Here is a 20297-nt window from a genome sequence, read left to right as displayed (position 1 = left end):
CGTCATTCTGTGGTAGTCAGATATATCATGAAATTATCGGATTGAGAAACAAAATAGTGCCGCGATTTGCAAGTGATAAAATGGAAAAAAAAAGGATACACGTTATGGGACTAGTCAATATTGGGGGAAAAATGAAAAAAAATAACAAAAAGCTGCATTGTGTTGGGGATTTTGACCGGAATGAAACAATATGAAAACATGTAAAAAATTTGAAAATTGGATATTTTTAATTTCATGGATACGTTTCTCTCTAGTGCCAGACTTTGGATTTCAAGCTTGACTTTCTCTATGTATCAAGGTATGTTAACAGTGAACTAATTCTTCTTTTAATAGAAATGGGCAGAAATTAACAATTGGATAATTTTGCAAAAATTGAAAGTAAAATACGTACCTTAAAAACAATGTTAAACTTTATAGTAGAAAAGAGTCGTAAACAAGTGATCCTTAAGTTTATTATGGATGTTTGGAAATGAATAAACTGATAACAAATGGATGTTGATCAATTGAAGGATATAAACAAGTGCAAACGAGAAAGAGGTGTTGTTCTTTGAGCGTTTGGATAGTTGGGAATCAAATGGTACAATGTTTAAGAACAAAACAAATGGACGGAATTGAATCAAGTTGACTCAAATCAAGAGAATACTCGATAGAAAATCGATTGATTTGAAGCAAATATACAAGACAAGGATTAATTTGTTTGTATGTTTGAATTGATTTTACCTTTTCAAAATAATACGGTAAAATCTGGATGGAAAATGTAAATAAAATGTAGATTTTCCTAATAACACCAGAATGTTTGTTTGGATTTAAGTTTTGTTTTGTTTTGTTTTGTTTGTTTGGTTGTAGAGGATTGAAGAACAAATCCAAATGCCTGTACTGAGGAAAAGAAAGGAAAGAAAAGGAGGGAGGGAGGGGGACGAAAACCTAAAATAAAGAAATGGAATTTACAACAAGAGGTTCTCAATGTGCCTCAAGATCTCAAGCCATGGTTCAACATCTATATACGCCAAAAGTGGCTAGCTGGATGTTCGCGTTGGGTGTTTCCGGGGCCAACAACTTTTCCGCGTAGTATATTATGTAAGAAATGATTGAATTTTCCGCCTCAGCATATAATAACGGGGAGAATAGGGGAAGTTTTGTAAAGATGAAGTTCTTAGGTATGGATCTGCCCCTTGTCTGTGAACCATGTCTATTGTAAACAATAGAAGTACAGACACAAACAAACCCAAACACCTGGATCACGGAAGAGCATCTTGAACTCACACATCCGTTATTTATACATGCCATGGAATTTCCAAATTACACCGTGCTGAGCCTTCTAAAGGCGGCTCATTTGAAATACAGTCTAATTTAGTTATACTATTAGTTTCAGTAGTAATAGTAATAGTAATAGTAATAGTAATAGTAATAGTAATAATAATAGTAATAATAATAGTAATAATAATAGTAATAGTAGTCTTGATTTTGGAATACTTATCTACTACCTTTGTTACAAACCCTCACCACTAATCCATCCAATATAGTTTCCACTTGCTTCACCTTACTCATGTACTCCACCGACGTCATATTCTATGCTTTGTAAATCGAAAACCACTACAAAGAATATTATACATACAAGAGAACATTACTAGCACTACCTCATCGCGACATGAAAATGCTGGAATGGAAGAGAACAGTTCAATAAACATGTATATAATGCCGAGCCTCCCTTCTATTCCCTTCTATTTAGTTACAGAATATGCACATTCTTGACGTCAATTCTGCGTGGTGATTATTGGGCCAAACTAAAGTTAAAAATTCGCGGTTAGCCAGTTTACCTACAGGACCAACATTTTTTTTGTTTTTTTGTTTTTCCCTACTGTTGCTCCAATTTGTCAGCTCCTCAATGCGCCTTCTTAACTTTGCACTGAATTTGGTGCGTGCCCGATAATTGGGAAACTTGTCAAGGGCAAACGGGGAAAAAAAAAAAAGAAAAAAAAAAAAAACGGCTTTTTCCCATTTTTACCCTTTTCTATCACCTTGTAGCTGATTTCTTATATCCGCGCATGCGCCACCAGAAGTGTCGGCATGGATTTGTCTATTACTGTTTCTGTTTCCATTACTTTGTCAATAAGTACATGCGTATACGCATGCGCATGCGCCACACTATTGCATAACTTTGACTATATAGAGACAAATTATACAAACATGGTAAAAAAAATATAGAGTTGGAAGTGGTGATATCGTACTGTAGTATATATATATTTATACACCTGATAGTGATACTCATATTGGTACCGATAACAGACTACCCATTTTTTAAAGTTAGTGTAAGTTTTTCCTAATCTTTTTTAGTCCATTTCATATCCATCACTACAACATGCCCGTAGGTGCCGATGCCGACGAACTGATCCGCCAGACAGATTATGACGCTCTCTCTTCAAGGCTTTCTTGCTATTTGAAGGGATACAATCCCGAAGATGGACTGTTATTGCACTTGATACCCTTGATTATTCACTACCAGATCCTCTCAATAGAGTCACAATACAAAGGCTTTGCAATTGCACGGAAACTCAAGTCGCAGTTTTTCAGCATCTTCCCCGTGTCAAACACCAATGTCCAATCCCTTATTGATGTACAGCAAACGGAGATTAAAAACAGACTAGATAAGTTCAAGCCATTAAAGTCGCCCGTTATAAACAGAGGTACATATTTGCGTACTAGGACAATCACAGATAACATTCTCAAGTTCATTGAGTCCCACGACAAGAACACCCCCCTACAAATCGTCTCATTAGGAGCTGGAAATGATACTCGATGCTTCCCCCTGGTGGAGAGGTTCCCGAACTTACACTATTTTGAAATTGATGTCGAATCAACAACAAGGTTGAAAAAATTGGCCATTCTATCTTCTCCAACACTCTCCTCTAAAGTGGGCGCCACCCCGCTAGCAGAATATCCTACCACCTCTAGCCAAGTTTTGGCATTTGATCCAACCTTGAACACAGAAAGGTACCATTTACTGCCGTTGGATCTACGTACACTTAAGCCCAACATTGCAATCAAAGATATCCCCATTCTGGATGGAATAGATACGAATGTTTCAACTTTGATCATAAGTGAGTGTTGTATATGTTACTTATCAAAAGAGGACTCCAATAATCTGCTCTCCTTTTGGTATAAAAACCTAAATAATGGCGAGTTTTTAATCTACGAGCCCCTTGGTGGTAATCAGAACTCAAACACCAACTATGGCCAAGTGATGATTCAGAATTTGATCTGCCGTGGAATTGAAATGCCTACTCTATTAGAATACGGTACGGTTGACTCTCAAACTGAGCGGCTCAAGAAGCTCATTCCTAATGGTGATGTAAAATGTCGAGACATGAAGACGGTGTATGATGAAATCGATTTCAGTGAGAAATCGAGACTTAACCAACTCGAAATGTTGGATGAGCTTGAAGAGTTGAACCTTATAAATTCCCATTACTGTTTGATAGATGTCAAATGGGAAGCCGGAAGTGGCGGGGAATAGTACAGACCATTAAGAAGAAATCCAATGGCTGCTCCATAAGCCAGTGTGTGTATATAGCAATGTATGTTAACATTCCTGGATTTAAGAAAACGATGGAAGGGCGAAGCCAAGAGTGATGACAACAAACGAATAGTCGATTTGTATTATAAACAAGTAAATATTTTCTTATTTTAGTGGAAGTAAAGGAGATAGAGAGAGGTTGAGGGAAAGCCGTGTAATTAATTAATTGCTCTCTTAAAACCACACCAACAAGCTGCTGCTAAAGTCATCAAACCAGAACTGTATGTCATTGCCTTTAGACCAGATGTACTCTTAAAGAAGGCGCCGGCCAATGCTCCGGAAGCCAAGGAATTATAATCATCGTGTTTTCCCCTGTATCTATCCAAAATGGAATCAAAGACATTGTATAGCAAGCCTAAAGTACCCGCAGAATTACCGACATGGGGTCCGTGTTTGGTGACTTGATTTAAAACTGTGTTTAGTTTCAGTTTAAATGGCGCTGGCTTGATTTTTCCAGTTGTTAAATCCTTTGTACCTGGTGGTAGGTTCTTGAAACCTTCATTCAAACCAATCAACCCACCTAACCCCAAGCCTCCAAGATAGAGCACACCTGTACCATAACATAAATCATCGTTCCAACCTCTAGATGGCAAAATACCATTACCTGTTCCTTCAATAGTATTCAATTTTTCATCATCCAAATCTAAATATTCAAGCTCCTTATCTAAGCCTGCTAATGGATGTAGCTTGGACGCATCAAATGCAGGCAGCTCAAATTGCGGTAATACTGCTGCCGGTGTTGTGTCTCTTGTGATATTACTTCCTGGCATGTTTTCAGACGATTCACTCGCAACGGCAACCGTCTCTCCGTCTGTCTTGGTCGATCCTCCAAAAAACCACATGTTTGACTGTATTCAAATAGTACAATATATATACAGGTGTTGCACTCTAGAAATATGAAGCAATGAAAAATACAACAAAATCTAAATGGGGAATAGGGTAAGACTATATTGTCACTGATACATTTCTCCCCTTCAACGTCTCTCAACGATGTCCTTGTCACTTGTTGGATTCATTTCTTCTCGCCGTCGAGGCACGAAAAAATTCATGGAAAAAACAAAGACCAAGTGGGCGACGCGTCGGTGTAGCCAGTTTCAGTAAAAAAAAAAAAAAAAAAATCCCATCGTACCCTCTTCCGTTTTATGTGTATTTTGATTTTTTGCTGTGATAAGAAGTATCTGAGAGAAGTCAGTTTGAAGAGTTGAAAGAAGGTAAGGAACATTTATTTAGCCACCCGTTTTCTTATCATTCCCTTCTAGCCCAACAATGCCAGGACTTGTATCCCAAACAAAACGAACGAGGGAATGGTCATTGGGGCTCTTCTTTCTCTGTTGCGTGGTGGTGCTCTGGGTTTTGTCCTCTTTTCTACTTAATAATCTGTTTGAAGAGAAAGTATATTCGAAACCGTTTATCATTACCTGGTTTAATACTGCGTCTTTCTCTCTCTATTTGGTGCCGTGCTATTTCAGGTACTGGAAACCTTCTCCCATGGAGGGGAATCACGATAATCTGGTTCCCGAAACCTCTATAGGCATCAACAATTATGGAATTGAACCACTGCCTGAAATTATTGAAGAATCGGATGACAAGCTGCATCCTTTGACCATCTCGGAAACTTTGAAATTGTCCTTTTGCTTTTGTATTCTTTGGCTAATGTCAAACTTGCTAAACAATGCGTCGTTGGTTTACACTTCAGTGTCTTCCCAGACAATCCTTTCCTCAACTTCTTCGTTCTTTACCATGTTAGTAGGTTACTTGGTTAACCAGGAAACATTCAACAAGACCAAAATAATATCCCTTGTGGGGTTGCTGGTAGGTGTCATATGCGTTACCTTGAATGATAAACCCCAAACTGCCGATGTCACCCCATTCCAAACAATATTAATTGGTGATGTGCTGGCTTTGTTAGGTGCTCTATGTTATGGTATTTATTCTATATTGCTCAAATTAAAAGTGAAAGACGATTCACGAATGGACATGAAACTATTTTTTGGCTTCGTTGGTGTGTTCAATACAGTACTACTCTGGCCTTCGCTGTTGTTTGTTCACTATACAGGTATAGAGAGGTTTCAACTACCGCCTTCTAGAAACGTGTGGTATGTCTTACTCTTTAACTGCGCTATTTCATTTTTAGCCGATTTCCTTTGGGCAAGAGCAATGCTTCTAACTTCTCCATTGACAGTCACTGTGGGATTGTGTTTGACCATACCCTTGGCTCTAATGTGCGATATCATTTTCAAATTTAAATTCAATTCTCCAATATACTTCTTTGGTGCTTTCTTGGTCTGCTTTTCATTTTACTGGATAAATAAACACGAAAAATTAGACTCTGAAAACAGTTAATGCGTAACCTTTTTCGCCATGCAGAGGAACCTATCTAGCTATCTATAAAGATGCGCAAAATTACATATACATTTACATATCCTCTTCCTTACTTTCTTTATCTCCTTTTAAAACAAATTTCCATAGTTGAATGGATATGACCCATTTTTCAAGTGGTAGATACCAGCAGCAAACAATAACAGCATTAACAGTGATAAGCTTGCAATGGTTACAATTAGGTCTCTTGCAATTCCGTGTGAATGCTTGGCTAATACAATGAGAGAAAGCAAAACAGCAGAGAACGTGATTTGTAGTGCAATGCTTATAACTATCTCACTGCCAAATTGCGAATTTCCTTCTGGGGCAACCCATAATATGTTTTCTCCTCGTCTTGATATAAACGGGACTTTTCTCTGCATGGTGAAATTATATCCCGACAAATTCACAAAAATCAAGACAATACAGAAATATGCATAGATGTTTTTATCGGCATATATCGGTATTTCGGATTTGGTGGAAACTCTCTGTAAGAATTTGAGTGTAACTATGGCATAGACCATCCATTTGCCTACAGTAAACCACATACTTTCCTCATCGGACCCAGCCTTCAGGATATCCGTAACGTCCGTATTGAGGGTATTCCCAATAAAGCCTGCCAGCTTTTCTATAACGTCGTTCCACTGTGCACCTTTAGTTAACTCAAAAACATAGTGTTCCATTCCTGCATTGTCCAAATCATACCAATCTGGGCTTGGGAAACTTTCACCTTTCAAAATCGCAGCTTTTCTTTGTTCCAGTAAGTGCTTTACATCCTTATACTTTTCAGCGCCTAGAACTGCCCTGCTATCGGGGAATCCCCAAACCTGTGGAACAGACTTAATACCTAGTGACTTTAATGTTGGCAGGTGTTGTGCTGCTTCAACCCTTGTAAAGATTGTATTTTTTAGTAATTCTGGATGTTTCTTATACACATTCTGAATGATTTTAACGAAAATCGGATCAAACTGCTCACACATAAGACAGTTATATCTCTCTTCGTTGGTAGTAACCAACATGATCATATTGTATTCCCTCAGGGATGACAAAACATTCTCAAGTTCACCTTCTGGAACGTGGAAAAGAGGATCACTTTTGGTAATCTCTCTCCTCAATTCGTCAAACGAATAGGCCGCATCAGATCTCGGGAGCAATGCTAAGCTCAGAAGGAACACTATTATGTTATGGAGGAACATCTACTGTGAAGTGCCTGCTCTTTAGCATGGAATGGGAACATTATCATGGGCCTCCTAAACGGTAGTATAACCTTGGTGTGTTCGCTTATACTCAAATTTCAACCTGATGCCAGTCGAAACTCTGCACCATGGCTATTTTAAATATTTTATAAGATGCATACACCTTTTTTTCCTCTGGTACAAAGTACCTATGTTTTGCGTCGCTACAAAGGGTATATTAATAGAAAAATAATACAGATCTAACGAGTACCGCTTCTGGCAAAAGAAACGGATATGAGACTCCAAAGGTTGATGCTTTTGAACTTCAGGTTCTAAGCTTCCTATTAAAATCATATAGAATGTAGTTGTTAATTAGTGCCACATCGAAATACCAGTTTTTCAAGGTAGAAATGAAATATTTTCAAAAATAAAGGTACTTCCATCACCTTTATCTACAACATTTTCATATTCAACATCTGCAGTGTCAAAACTTCGGTGTTTTTTGGAAGTGAGGAAACTCTTGTTGTTGTTTATTATCATCATGGTATGCTTCAATGTACAAATGGTGTTTTCGTATGCTTCGTTCTTCGACTCTATAATGCTTTCTAATTCGTGTATCTTGTGCTCCAATTGGCGAACAAGTTGTCTATAGTTTTTAGGAGTTTCATATGGACTTTCCTCATTTGGACTGAGGGTATTATCGTTCGAAGAAGAGCTTGGCGGAGTTACTGTATTGCTTGAATTAATTCTTGAGGCTATTTTTTGTATCCCACTTCCATGGCCTCCTTCACTTTCGAATATTTTCAGGGAATATGCCCTATTCGTTTCTTCAAGTTGAGCCATTTGTTTCCTCAAATTTTCGTTTTCAACCTGCAATTTATGCTTCTCGTGTTCAAGATTTAGTATCTTACCTTTATCATTGGACCTAGAAGCTCTTAGTTGCTGCATTTCTTTGTCTTCCATGTCCTTTTCCCTCTGGTGACTCATATTCTCAGTGTTCAGCTTTTCCAGCTGGCCAGTCAAAGTTTCAATCATAAGTTGCTGCTTCGAAACCTGTTCTTCAAGCAGCATATTTCTTTGCTTATAATCTTCAATTTCGTCATATGCCTTTGAAGCCGTCAGACTCACCTCCCTCAATTGCTCTTCCAAAAGTTGTGCTCTCTTTTCATCACCTCTCCAAGTAGCGGAAGTTAGCGTAGGCGTGGGTGCGTCTCCGTTATTTATGCCTCGATGACCACTATCAACCGTAGACGTTATACTTTTCCGACTGAATATCTTGAAGGGATTTCTAAACCCTGATGTTGAATGGGACATTCTCTTTTCGGTGTGGACAACCTATTCCTTCCAGACGATATCTTGGCATTCTGACAAAAAGAAATAGGCGGATCATAAAAAATTAATGAAACATTGTATATCCTAGATAAAAAAAACCGCAGACGCGTTACATGGGGTTCAAACACAACCGATTTTTTTTTTTGTTTACAATCGATACAACTACAAAACATACAGGCAAGCAAAAACTCAATGGTCTTTCAGACGAGTTTCATAGAGTAGTCCCCTGTTAAAGTAATCATTTGGATGCGTTATTGGTGTTTCCATGACATTCAAGCCTTTAGTCATGTTTGCTTGAATGTTTTTAGCATTCAAAACTTCAAAAACCTTGGTGCAAGCACCCTGATATTCTCTTGCATCACTCAGCTCAACAACTTTCTGCATGTTTGCATCATCACTCATTCCCATTTTCCTCAACAAGGAGGTCAATTTGTCAGTATTCAAATCACGGTATGGACATCCATGGTACTCTTGCTTGGTAGGTTTGGGTTTGGACATGATCATAGAACATCCCCACGGTTTGTAGTTGATTCGTGCACCTTCTAAACCATAGCTGTGTCTGAAATTATACTTGTATTCCTTGTTAAACTTATCCACAGTCATGGTGCCAGGCCCATTGGTAAACATCATTTGCCAGAACTTTAAAGCTTCGCTAGGCCCTAATCCTATACCTTTAAGAAACATGGTTAATTGCTGCCTTGCTGTGAATCTTAAATGGTGGTGCTCCTCCAAGCCTTCCATCAAACGATGACCACACGCTGGGAAGTACTTTTCAAATTGTTTGACATTCATTGCATTTATCTCGGAGTCGTTTTCGACAGATTCATCAAACGCTTGGAACTCACTACTAACATAACCTTTAGACAGATTATCAAGAATAGGTATCAATCTCTCGTCTTCATCTAGACCAGGGAGTAGTTTGAGAGTCTCTAATAATTGTGATTCCAGAAATTTGGAAAACTCGTTGGCCAACAAATTCATTTGTAGAAATTCGGGCACATATGCATAACCTTTATGTAAAACAACTTTACGTTGTGATACTAGATCCGGAACATCATCCCATGGAAGCTTACTTATTTTTTCGTTTTGCAAACATCTCCAAACTTCTCTTTCATCAAGCAGTTTCCGCTGGTTATACTCCGATGAACCGCTAAGAGTTCCTTGTTTCAGACCTTGTGCTACATCATTATAATGTGTTGCAATGAGCTCTTTCCTCAAAGTGTTTTTCTCATTTTCTGAAACCTCCGCCCAAACAAACTCTAATTTGTTGATAAACTGCTGTCTCTCTAGTTTTGTAAGTTGTGAATATCTCAATTTGAACAAGAAAGTCTCGGAGCTGACAAACTTCCTCCTAAGCTCTTCGCTTCTACAGAAGGCCAACCGTAAGATAAAGTGCGAATAGTGGTCTTTACGTCTCTCCTCCAACAATAGTTCTGGTTCGATGGTGTTCAAAGGATGCATCGGAACCAAAACCTTCAGTCTCTCGGTCATAAGTTTGACCAGGTCGCTGTACTTTGTGCCCTGACTCTGCAAATTGTTGATCTCTATCAAAATCTTCAACCGATCTATCGCATACGTCTCGAATTCGTCTAGGGTTATCTCAGTTAGAGGGGGTAACTTGTAGAATGAGATACGATCAGGATATTCTCGAAGAATAGTTTCTTCAACTGGACCCTGTATCATAGTCACCGAATCATCAAAGTTACGACGCCCCTGTGTTCTCCTTTTCACTTTCTTGAACATCACTCCTGACCTGTGTGGCTTCTTGTCTAAGCTACTCCAACGATATGGAAGGTATTGTTACCCACCCCCACAACATCAAGAGTTTATCGAGATTGACGCGTTTGGTGTTCTAAGAGGTAGACGTAAAAAAAAAAAAAAAAAAGAGAGAAAAAAGTAATTCACCAAAATCAAATACAAGAGACAGTCGCGTCACAATGAGAGGAAATGGTTCCTTAGACACCTTAATACACACATCAAATGATAGTTGAAGTGGTTGATGCGATGTGCAGGACGTCATGGTAATGCTTCAACAGTTGCTCATCGTCATCTTCGTCATCCCATTTATAGCAAGATCCATACCAGGTGTATTTGAGGCATTTTCTCTTTCTCGTGGCAGTGGTAGTGGAGGATTCTGAAGATGAAGATGAAGGTATGGAAGACGAAGAGGTGGAAATCTTGGGCACCCTTCTTTTATTTTCCGAATGATCCACAAAGGTCCAATCATAACAGTCGATGCAAGGCGGAGGTCTGATACATTCAGCAGTAGTGTTTGTGACTGACAAGAGATTATCAATCACATTAGCTAGCCTATGGTTTAATATGTTCACATGCCATCCCTTCTCAGTGACTGTATCATAGGTACACTTCAAACCGGAGTGACACCTCGATTCCATAGCATAGCCGGCTATTCCACAACTGGAGGAAGCTCCATTGCAGACACCCATAAAAATGGGGTCGGCGTTGTTTCCGAAATGCCAAATATGTTCCATTTCAAACGGTAGGCCTGGAGGCGAAGGTAAATGTAACCTTTTAGTAGCCAACATGTCGCCGGGTGCCTCGAACGTGACAGCTGGGAGTCCATAAGTCCTTCCCAGCAAAGAACTCAAAACACCCCCTAACGAATGTCCAGTCACCCAGATTTCACTCTCTGGATATAGTTCCACAACATTCCTGTATATCTCCAATGCCGCCTTGTAGTATCTATCTGGATGTCGTAGTGAGTTTTCCAAACAGTTTTGGTTGCAAGTGTATGTTTTCTCATAACAATCACATACCGTTGACCATAGAGATGACACTCTGGCACAACAGCAAGAGAAGAGTAGATTGTCGTTGAATTTGTCCATTTCAACTGTTTTATGATCATCACCAGTAGACCCGCCTTCACCATCATCACCACCATTCCCACCGCCAATCACTGCGGCCGAAGTCCCCTTGATGGCAATGAGGACCAACGGTGCCCTGTTTTTATCGCTTTCCACATTCTCTACAAACACATGGCCTCTGACGCCTTTCTCCTCCCATCCAAAACTATCGCTGAGATTGTATCCAATTCCAGACTGAGTGTCCGGATGCTCAACGTCCCTCCAAGAAGGATCCATTGGCAGTCTTGCATATGCATTTGATGCCAATTTGGCCAACGTCAATATCGTCTCCGGGTCAGTGATATTCGGAACAAGAATATCGTCAACCACCCACTCCAAGGAGGAATGCGTGTCAACTTGCGGGTTCAACAGAGTATGGAATACTAAAGATTCCGTCATGTCTGGAGACCTGTCTTTGAGTCGTTGGATCTGTGAAAGCTGGCTCTTGATTGTAAATGTGGTACCCATGCCGTACCTGTTCAACACCTCGGAAAACTCCCCCACCCCCTCTTCAAGGCATATGCCACTGTGCAGAGGATCATCAATGTCCAATCGTACATGTGCCACTGCAGGTACATTGCTATAGATATGTCTGAGATTGAAGTCCATCTCCAGACCAACATTTCCTCTGGCTCTTTGTGATCTCACCATTGATTTGTTGCTATGTCGTAACGTGCTCCAAAGTAGAGTCATACAGGCAGCTACCAGTAAAGACACAAATAGTTTATGGTGCATAGTAGACGGTTTGTTATAGGTGAGTATATGGTTTCTAAAGAATAACAATAGACGGATCACTCCCGTATTGGCCTTCACATGTAGATGGAGCCTCTTATCTGATACCCAAAAAGAAATTTGTTAAATGAGAATCTCTCTATTCTTTATTTTTACCAGATTTACCAGAAGAAGAAAATAAAATAAAATAAAATAAAAAAAAAAACTCGTTATTATTACCTAGTTCAAATTATACAGGAATGCTTTAGTATACTGTCTCTATGATCCAATTGTCAAGTGTATAGATACATGTTTTATTTTGTTTTACTTATTTCAAACAGCGTTACTGTATGCCGCCTCCACGGGCTTGTCCATCATTGAGGCATGAACTCCAACTATAACGGCGGAGAGAATCGCAACCCAGACCACAGTAGACAATGGACAGTAGAAGAAAAACAGGGGAATGTTGATGACGAGAATGATGGTAAGCCATATGTTTCTGTGAATCTGAAACACCTTGAGGTCGATTTCTTCTGCATGGCCAAACTTTTTCTCAATGAGATATATTAAGGCCCCTTCTGCAACGACAAAGGAGAAAAAGCCAAGATTTGTGACAACGGAGTACATGAACAAGACACATGCTAGGGCTATGTAATTGTACTGGAAGTAGGAGAGGTTGAAGGTGATTCTCTGTTGTGCATCGATAAGACCGTTTGGTTTTGTCATTCTGGAAAAATCGAAAAAGTCATTTGGCTTCTTCATAGACTTGAATTTGGACAATAGAGACGTGGACGATTCTGTCTGTAGAATGACGGTATGAGTTGCGTTAGTATGATGTGTCTAATAATGGACAACAACTGGAAACCGCAATGATATCCAGTCGTTTGTCACACTGTGCCTGTCAGAACTACATACGTTAAGCATATCGAAATCAATGCTGTTGGTGAACGAATTGAACTGCGCTGGAACAAAAGACATATCGGGCTCGGTGTAGCAACTAATGCCGTGTTTCCTCTGTTGTTGCAATGAAATATAAACCACTCAACAACTAGATCAATATCGTAGCCAAAGTGTGCTCCTGCATCACCACAAGTTAAATTTGTAGTGATTCCCACAACCCGCCTCAGAGGAGAACGAAGAAAAAAAAAAAAAAAAACGCGCTACACGTTACAACAACACCGTAAAGATTACACTACAAAGACTAACGTTAGGATGTTTGGTCAGCTTCCTGTTTGTGGGCTGTCTAATTCAAACTCTACCATTAGATACGTATCACTATAAAGAGTCTCTCTAACCTAGATTACCCATCTTGTTACCACTTCCCTTTTTGTGGGAATCAGTAAAGTTGTCCCAATCACGCAACCGATAGGTCTCCTTGTCTTGATAGGCTTCGTCATCCTCGTCTATTTCAGGAACCTTGTCTTGCGGCTTCACCATACCACCATTTGCCAGTTCGTAGTCAACGAGCTCCTCCACTGTCATAGATGGAAGCACCTGGCCTGTGCCCATGACCTTGCTCTGTAGATTCTTACGCTGTTCGTCAGAACCAACAATAGTAAAAGGCCTCAAAATCTTACCCTCCTTGCTTATGAGATCATCCTTGGTGACGTCCAATCGCTCGAGCTTATCTGTGTACCCCTTGTCAAACCGATTGTCCTTCTGGGCGTCCATTCTAGAATCGCTATTCTCATTAACCCTCTTCAATTGGGAACCTTCGATTTCTATGTCATCGAGCTCCTCGATCCTGCCAACCATGCTGGATAACATCTCCCTCTCCATCGAGTAGTTCTCTAGCAAGCTTATCGAATCGATAACTGCTAGCTGGAGCTGGTCCATCCTCACTTTACGAACAACTTGCGCATCGAGCCTCTTGAACGTGTCCTCGTCCTCGATGATCTTCACCTTCTCACTTAACTCCTTCTCCTGTTTCCACTTGGAAATCTTCATCTCACGTCTGGCCATTGGTCCATCACTGTACTGCACTCTCTCGAATTCATCCAACTTCACATACCCCTTCACCCCATTCTCGGCAATCTCACGCTCCCTAAGGTTGGCGTAATTTCTAACCCATTTCACAAAGAGCTTGGCTGTCTCAGCTTCGCAGTTTTCAAATATATCCAACTTCAAAACTAAAAGGGACAAGAACTTCCAAATTATGCCCTCAACAATCTCTAAAACTAGTAATCGTAATTTGTTTCTTCTTTGGGGTTGTGCACTAGGACCTAGTTGCGACGACACCGCATGAGAATCTAAAAACTTGGCATGTTCGTAAGGGATAAGGAGGTACTTTAAGGTTGAAGTTGCAAGTTCCGACAATTTGTCATTCTCGGAATATAGATCAGATGATTCTATCAGTTCGGATAGCTTAATGAAATTCCGATGTATGTTTTGGAATTCCTCAAAATCTAATGTTCCTTGGTTCTTAATTGATAGTTTCACAGAACCATATAATTCAGCTAAGGTGCCTGTGCTGTCCATGTTATGTCTCTTGATAAGCTGTCCAAACTATAAGCTCAAGAACTAGGCTTTGATGTTGCGTTCGCCCTTTAGATATAAACTAAAAAACAATATGTGAACAAAGTGTGCCCGATGCGAGAAACAACATTTTTCTTCAACAGGAGGTTATAGCTATTTTGAGATTCTAAGACATTCAAGTCCTAACGCTGAACCGCTGGTTCAATAAAAGTATCTCACGATTTCTTCCGCTATCGTGTTTTTATGTGTTGTAGAACAGTAAAGTTAAGAAATACATGTTAAATTGATCAAAAATATAATAAAAACATAATATACTGCCAATTTTAAAGAATACACAATTTTTCCAATTACTAATTTTGATCTTCAACCTTCACCTTTTTATCTGAATGAAGACGATCAAAATTATCATTTTCCTCGGCCAACCTTTTATTCGACTTCTGGATTTGCATCTCGAGTTCTTTTATAGTTTCACGATTTATGGAATCTAGAGATTCCAAGTCTGCAATTCTAGTCTTGTATAACTCATTCACCAATTCAAGCTCGTTGATTCTAGTCTTGAGCAACTCATTTTCCTCTTGTAAAATTGACGAATTGATTGGACCGTTATTAATATTCAAAGCACTGACATCACCGTTACTTTCATTTGGAAGATTGTTCATGCTCAAGCTTCTTGGTTGTTCGTCACTGCTGAATATCACACTCGAAATACCAGGAACATTTCTAAGTGAAGGAAGTTGGGGGTTCGATGACGATAGGGTTTTCTTGATTGGATGGCTAACTGACATTTGTTTAGGAGCTCCAGCTACTTCTTTCTGTACTTCCTGCCCTGGTTGCTGCTGTTGCTGCTGTTGCTGCTGTTGTGATTGTGGTTGTGGTTGTGGTTGTACTTGGCCCTGATGTCTCACCTGCTGGCCTTGCTCTTGTTGCTCTTGCTCTTGCTGCTGTCTCTGCTTCTGTAGCTCATGTTGATCAACATGGTGTTGCTGAGGATATGGCAATGATGACGAACCTAATACACCTTGAGCAGTCAATGGAGGGCTTGTTAAAGATTTCAAAGGAGGTAAGGGAACTGGGTTATTTCGGACGGCGTTATTGAGTTGTGGAGATAAGAGATTATGTAAATGTGTGGGTTCCGACTTTGTATTATCGAATTCTTTACTTTGTAACAAACTTATTGGTGGCAACTTTTCCGAAAATGAATTACCCTTTGACACCGGTGTGACTCTAGGAGAGTTCAATCTCATACCTGGGATAAGATCGTTTGAGTTTGTAGAATGCTGGCTCAAGATCTCCAAAGCACCTGCAGCATTCAAGACCGCATCTCTATTCAAATTCATGCCTTGTTGATTGACGCCATTAACAGAGGACGATCTCTCGGATGACTGTGACTGAGAAGGTGTTACATTCAACTTTGGGGGGTTTGCAGTTGACAAGAGCAATGGTGATGTAATTCTATTCAAGTCGGATACAAAGTGAGTTGGGGTTGAGGAGGGATAATGTAATGACTGGATATTGGTGGCTTGTGATTTGTTCAGCCAAGGATTTGTAGGCGTGCCGTAAGTGTAGGGGGTTCCTGGAGGCAGAGTTGAAGCTCCAAGATGGTTTCTTGGTAAAAGTGGCAAAAGATTTGGAGAAGTGATTGAACTCAAGTGTGTCATACTATTGATGTTAGCGTTATTGTTGCTGTTGCTGATGTTATTGCTATTGTGATTGGTAATATTATCGTCCTCCTTCTTATTTTTGGAGGATTTGGTATCTTTACTGTTGCACTTCTTCGTCTTGGAGGACTTGTTGTTAGGTTTGTATTGTTTAGGTAAGAATTTTGTTGAATTTTTACTATTCATTGTACCATTTGAATTATTCGCAGCTTGTCCATTAGCACCAATGCCATTGTTTGAATCCTTAGCTTTAAGTTCAGGTGTATTTGGTGAAGACTTGTTGTTATGTTTTACCCTATTTCTTGACTTTATGACATCGCTCTTTAAGGATATAGGTCTTGGCCGGCCATGCAGTTTAAGGAAGAGACCACAAGCATTGCAAAGCACCTGACCAGATTCGTCCCTTCTCCATAGGGGGGTTGTTTGGGTCTTACAGTTCTTACATGTTGGGGTGGTCATATTCTGCTTTGTTGTTGTTGCGCCATTCGACTGGGTCGTTGTTATAGTTTTGGCATTAGGAACCATCCGTTCGGTCTCTTTCTTTACCTGTTCATCAGGGGTATTTCCCCTCTTAGTTTCTATTTTCAATGAACCATTCAAAGATTTACTATTTAAAGGAGCAGCTTCATTTTTCTTTTCATCCATCTGTAAATGAGAAACTTGACTTTGTTGTTGCAAAGTTGCAATTTTGGGTAGTACTGGTGAATTCTGATCTTGTTGTTGAGGGTGGTGAGAGAGTGCCTGAATGGAATGAATCGAAGGTAGAGAGGAAGCATGCTCGACCTGGATAGCATGAGTAGCATGATGGTGGTTGTCCATTGACGGATTCAAAGTTTGATTCAGCATTGGTTCTTGTGGATTAGTATTGATGGAGGTGGACGTCATTTTGTGGTGAGGAAGATATACTGGTATTCTGACAAGAACAATTCAAAACTCTTCGACAAATGTGGTAATACTGTATAAGATATTTGGACCTTCTATTAGCAGGATTTCAACTGATTCTGTTGTTGTTTCCTCTTTCCTGTATTTAGAATTAGATTTTTCTTTTTTTTTTTTTTACCTTATGACAAGGGAATTTTTCACACTATTGAGAGAGAGGGAAAAAAAATGATAAGGTAGGCTAGAAAATATGACAAGTATGAAGAAGACAGATATAGAGTCTCTGATAAGGGAAGCAAGTATGATGATAAGGATGTAGGGAACAGCCAGTATACGAGGATGTAAATGTGCGGATCAAAGTATTAGAAAGACGAGGTAGAAGATGGACAAGGTTTACAGAGAAGAAGCAATCAGTGGACGACAGCTACGAGATAGGAAAAAAGATAAAGGTTTACCACGAGAGATGGACGAGCGATAAAAAAAAAATGGTTCTCGTCGATTCTGAGTGAAAATTCCCAAGGAGATTACCCGATTTGGCGAGAGGTTTGAATTTCCAACCACTTACAACACTGGGTGTTGTGGGAGTGTCATTTGTGTGGCTATAGAGAAAGAGAGAGAAAGAGAGAGGAAGAGAGGCAGTCTGGCATTTTACCGTTTGGAGAGAGATTAAATGATAAGAAGATCTGTAAGACCTGTAAGACCTGTAAGACATGTAAGACCTGTAAGACCTCTACAGCGTGTACAGCGTGTACAACGTGGTGTTTAAGGAGTTCAAGAACGGGGAAGGAGAGGGTCTACGAGTCAGTGTTGATGTGAGAGATTACAATGCCGTGTTTACAGACACGAGTGGATAATTTAGAAAGGAGTGTTGGTATTAATGGGGAGGGTGTCACTACAGTATTAGGATTGGGTCGGGACCCATTTAATTATGGGCTTATCAGCCGAAACTGCAAAAACGATAACCAAAGCTGTCAAAAAAAAAAAAAAAGGCCAAATGGCGGTTTTCTTGTTGAGAGACAAAGTAAGAGGGGTAGTGAAAGTATTCCAATTCCGGAAACGGACGGGAAGTGTGAGTTTTTTTGGTTCCCGAACCGTCCACGGTGTTTGGGAGTTTCAGAAGCGAGCTATATTATATGAGGGTGGGATTTGTGTGTATTAAGGAGGGGGAGGGGGCGGGTACTAGTGGTGTATTTTCATGGTGGATCAGTACTTTGAAGATCTCAGTAAAAGCAACGAAAAAGTTCGATGTAAAACAAAACAAAGAAAAACCTGTAGTAAATGTATGTTGTAAGTGTACGTTATAAATGTATGTTGTAAATATACGTAGTTAATATACGTTTATAAGTATTAATATACGTAGTTAATATACGTAGTTAATATACGTAGTTAATATACGTAGTTAATATACGTTATAAATATACGTTGTAGTGTACCCATATGTTACACTTGTATGTTGTCTCTTGAGAAGCCAATAACAGTATAGTTAGCAACGACTAACATAGTACACGGGACACCACACATAACCAGCAGTGGTTGAAAAGCAATCTCCGCGGAGATAGCAGCGAGTGGGATGGTTTAGTTAATGAAACTACAGTTTGGTTCAGAAAGTACAAAGAGGCAAAAAAAAACATATCAAGAATCCTTCCATGGCAACGCAGAGCGACGCGTCGATGGCGGACGGTGTGAAATGGGAGAAATTAAACTGAAATTGAGGGTGTTTATTAATGCGAAATTTTAAGACTGCACGCTCCCCCTACTTCCTATTTTTAGTCGGGGAATTCTTAAACGAGGTACACTAAAATGGGGTTAGTCTGTAAAATAGGGGATCTTATAAATCCACTCTATTTTAACTAATAACTATAAATTGCCCCCCTTTCTTTGTCTTAACATTTGATATGGGGGGAGGGGGGGTGTGGCTTATCTCTATTTATTTAGGGATTCCCAAAAAGGGGCAAATTTTTTAACTCTTTTTTTGTTGTATCCTTTTCAGTTTAAGTATGTCGGTGTAATAACATACTGTAGACATGCATAGATATATTTAGGTGTATATATCTGTTTATTTGCATATTCATATATGTTGCAGTCGACACGGCGATATATAAATATACCCCATCCCCCCCCCCCTTTTTTTTACATTTGCATCAGTGATTTCTTGCTCTCCCTTTTTGCTCTCCCTTGTTGATCTGCTTCTTCCAGTACGCTTGATTTGCTACCCTACCCCTAGAATACTACCATCTGCAACTAGTATTCGCTGTAGTAACAACTAATCACTCTCCCTCTTTGCTTGTAGTGACCCTTCTATTAGTCACCGGTTGCTTTCTTATATTATTAGAATGGTTGCTCTTCAAAAATTAGTTGTCTCCACCGCATTGGTATCTGTTGCCCTTGGAGATGAGGCACCTGCAAACTTTGATTCACATAAGAGAACAGTTGCTAGAGCACATCTAGATAATGGACTTGTAAAAGGTCTAATTGAATTCACCTCGACGGAAGATGGTGTTGTTAATGTCCATTTGGACGTAACTGGGTTACCTGAAGGTTTAGGTCCATTCAATTATAGAATTCATGATTATAAAGTAAAGGGACATTGTGAACGTGCAGGTGACGTATTCAACCCCTTTGATGCCAATTATGTAGAATGTGATGATTTAGGAGATGATTCTCTTTGTTCTGTTGGTGATTTATCAGGTAAACATGGTGTTATTAATACAACTTGTTTTGAAATTGAATATCAAGATCCATATCTATCATTAAATAAAAGAAATCTTGCTTATATTAAGGGGAAATCTATAGTTATCACTGATTTTGAAAATAATATAATCTCATGTGGCGATATTAAATTGAAAAGGGGTAAAAAGTTAAAAAGAGATTTAAATAATCCCAATCAATCAATTCAACAAGATCATGATGAATTTTTCCCTAATTTAATTCCACAAGCCCAGATTCAAAATGTATCTAACAATTCAACAACATTTTATTCCATCGAGGAAGAACAAGATGAAAATGATCCAAGTGGAGTGGATGACAATTTAAAAGACAAAGACAAAGAAGTTACCTTTGATTCTGGTGCAAATAAGTTGGGAATCACAAAGTCGATTGGTTTACTAGCATTAGCTGGTTTAATGGTTTTAATTTAGAATGTCATTAATGGTATTGACTTTCCCTTCAATAAGGGGGGATAAGAATAATGAAAAAAAAAAATGTAAACTCTTGTAGTTGGGTATTGGATGGATATTAACGTAACTATATGGGTAAATATAAATGAATATAT

General features: G+C 39.3%; 11 protein-coding genes across 11 annotated transcripts; 3 read left to right on the top strand and 8 right to left on the bottom strand.

Annotated features, from left to right (window-relative positions):
- Positions 1 to 2359: 2359 nt before the first annotated feature.
- C5L36_0C09250 (uncharacterized protein) lies at positions 2360 to 3514 on the top strand (the record flags this gene model as incomplete). Its single annotated transcript, XM_029466635.1, has 1 exon — positions 2360 to 3514. One exon carries the CDS (start codon positions 2360 to 2362, stop codon positions 3512 to 3514), a length of 1155 nt encoding a protein of 384 aa, XP_029322495.1.
- A 218-nt stretch (positions 3515 to 3732) lies between these two features.
- Positions 3733 to 4416, bottom strand: C5L36_0C09240 (uncharacterized protein; the record flags this gene model as incomplete). The annotated part of the gene is made up of 1 exon (XM_029466634.1): positions 3733 to 4416. One exon carries the CDS (start codon positions 4414 to 4416, stop codon positions 3733 to 3735), a length of 684 nt encoding a protein of 227 aa, XP_029322494.1.
- A 424-nt stretch (positions 4417 to 4840) lies between these two features.
- Positions 4841 to 5917, top strand: C5L36_0C09230 (uncharacterized protein; the record flags this gene model as incomplete). Its single annotated transcript, XM_029466633.1, has 1 exon — positions 4841 to 5917. The coding sequence occupies one exon, from the start codon at positions 4841 to 4843 to the stop codon at positions 5915 to 5917; it is 1077 nt and encodes a 358-aa protein (XP_029322493.1).
- A 107-nt stretch (positions 5918 to 6024) lies between these two features.
- On the bottom strand, positions 6025 to 7128 carry C5L36_0C09220 (uncharacterized protein; the record flags this gene model as incomplete). The annotated part of the gene is made up of 1 exon (XM_029466632.1): positions 6025 to 7128. The coding sequence occupies one exon, from the start codon at positions 7126 to 7128 to the stop codon at positions 6025 to 6027; it is 1104 nt and encodes a 367-aa protein (XP_029322492.1).
- Positions 7129 to 7506: 378 nt separating this feature from the next.
- Positions 7507 to 8421, bottom strand: C5L36_0C09210 (uncharacterized protein; the record flags this gene model as incomplete). The annotated part of the gene is made up of 1 exon (XM_029466631.1): positions 7507 to 8421. The coding sequence occupies one exon, from the start codon at positions 8419 to 8421 to the stop codon at positions 7507 to 7509; it is 915 nt and encodes a 304-aa protein (XP_029322491.1).
- Positions 8422 to 8628: 207 nt separating this feature from the next.
- Positions 8629 to 10182, bottom strand: C5L36_0C09200 (uncharacterized protein; the record flags this gene model as incomplete). The annotated part of the gene is made up of 1 exon (XM_029466630.1): positions 8629 to 10182. One exon carries the CDS (start codon positions 10180 to 10182, stop codon positions 8629 to 8631), a length of 1554 nt encoding a protein of 517 aa, XP_029322490.1.
- A 233-nt stretch (positions 10183 to 10415) lies between these two features.
- On the bottom strand, positions 10416 to 12038 carry C5L36_0C09190 (uncharacterized protein; the record flags this gene model as incomplete). Its single annotated transcript, XM_029466629.1, has 1 exon — positions 10416 to 12038. The coding sequence occupies one exon, from the start codon at positions 12036 to 12038 to the stop codon at positions 10416 to 10418; it is 1623 nt and encodes a 540-aa protein (XP_029322489.1).
- Positions 12039 to 12347: 309 nt separating this feature from the next.
- C5L36_0C09185 (uncharacterized protein) lies at positions 12348 to 12992 on the bottom strand (the record flags this gene model as incomplete). Its single annotated transcript, XM_029466628.1, has 2 exons — positions 12348 to 12815; positions 12930 to 12992. 2 exons carry the CDS (start codon positions 12990 to 12992, stop codon positions 12348 to 12350), a joined length of 531 nt encoding a protein of 176 aa, XP_029322488.1.
- Positions 12993 to 13304: 312 nt separating this feature from the next.
- Positions 13305 to 14492, bottom strand: C5L36_0C09180 (uncharacterized protein; the record flags this gene model as incomplete). Its single annotated transcript, XM_029466627.1, has 1 exon — positions 13305 to 14492. The coding sequence occupies one exon, from the start codon at positions 14490 to 14492 to the stop codon at positions 13305 to 13307; it is 1188 nt and encodes a 395-aa protein (XP_029322487.1).
- A 347-nt stretch (positions 14493 to 14839) lies between these two features.
- C5L36_0C09170 (uncharacterized protein) lies at positions 14840 to 17032 on the bottom strand (the record flags this gene model as incomplete). Its single annotated transcript, XM_029466626.1, has 1 exon — positions 14840 to 17032. The coding sequence occupies one exon, from the start codon at positions 17030 to 17032 to the stop codon at positions 14840 to 14842; it is 2193 nt and encodes a 730-aa protein (XP_029322486.1).
- A 2327-nt stretch (positions 17033 to 19359) lies between these two features.
- On the top strand, positions 19360 to 20163 carry C5L36_0C09160 (uncharacterized protein; the record flags this gene model as incomplete). The annotated part of the gene is made up of 1 exon (XM_029466625.1): positions 19360 to 20163. The coding sequence occupies one exon, from the start codon at positions 19360 to 19362 to the stop codon at positions 20161 to 20163; it is 804 nt and encodes a 267-aa protein (XP_029322485.1).
- Positions 20164 to 20297: the final 134 nt, after the last annotated feature.

The sequence above is a fragment of the Pichia kudriavzevii genome, chromosome 3, assembly GCF_003054445.1.
Source record: "Pichia kudriavzevii chromosome 3, complete sequence".
NCBI lineage: Eukaryota > Fungi > Ascomycota > Pichiomycetes > Pichiales > Pichiaceae > Pichia > Pichia kudriavzevii.
This window is presented reverse-complemented; position numbering and strand designations above follow the sequence as displayed.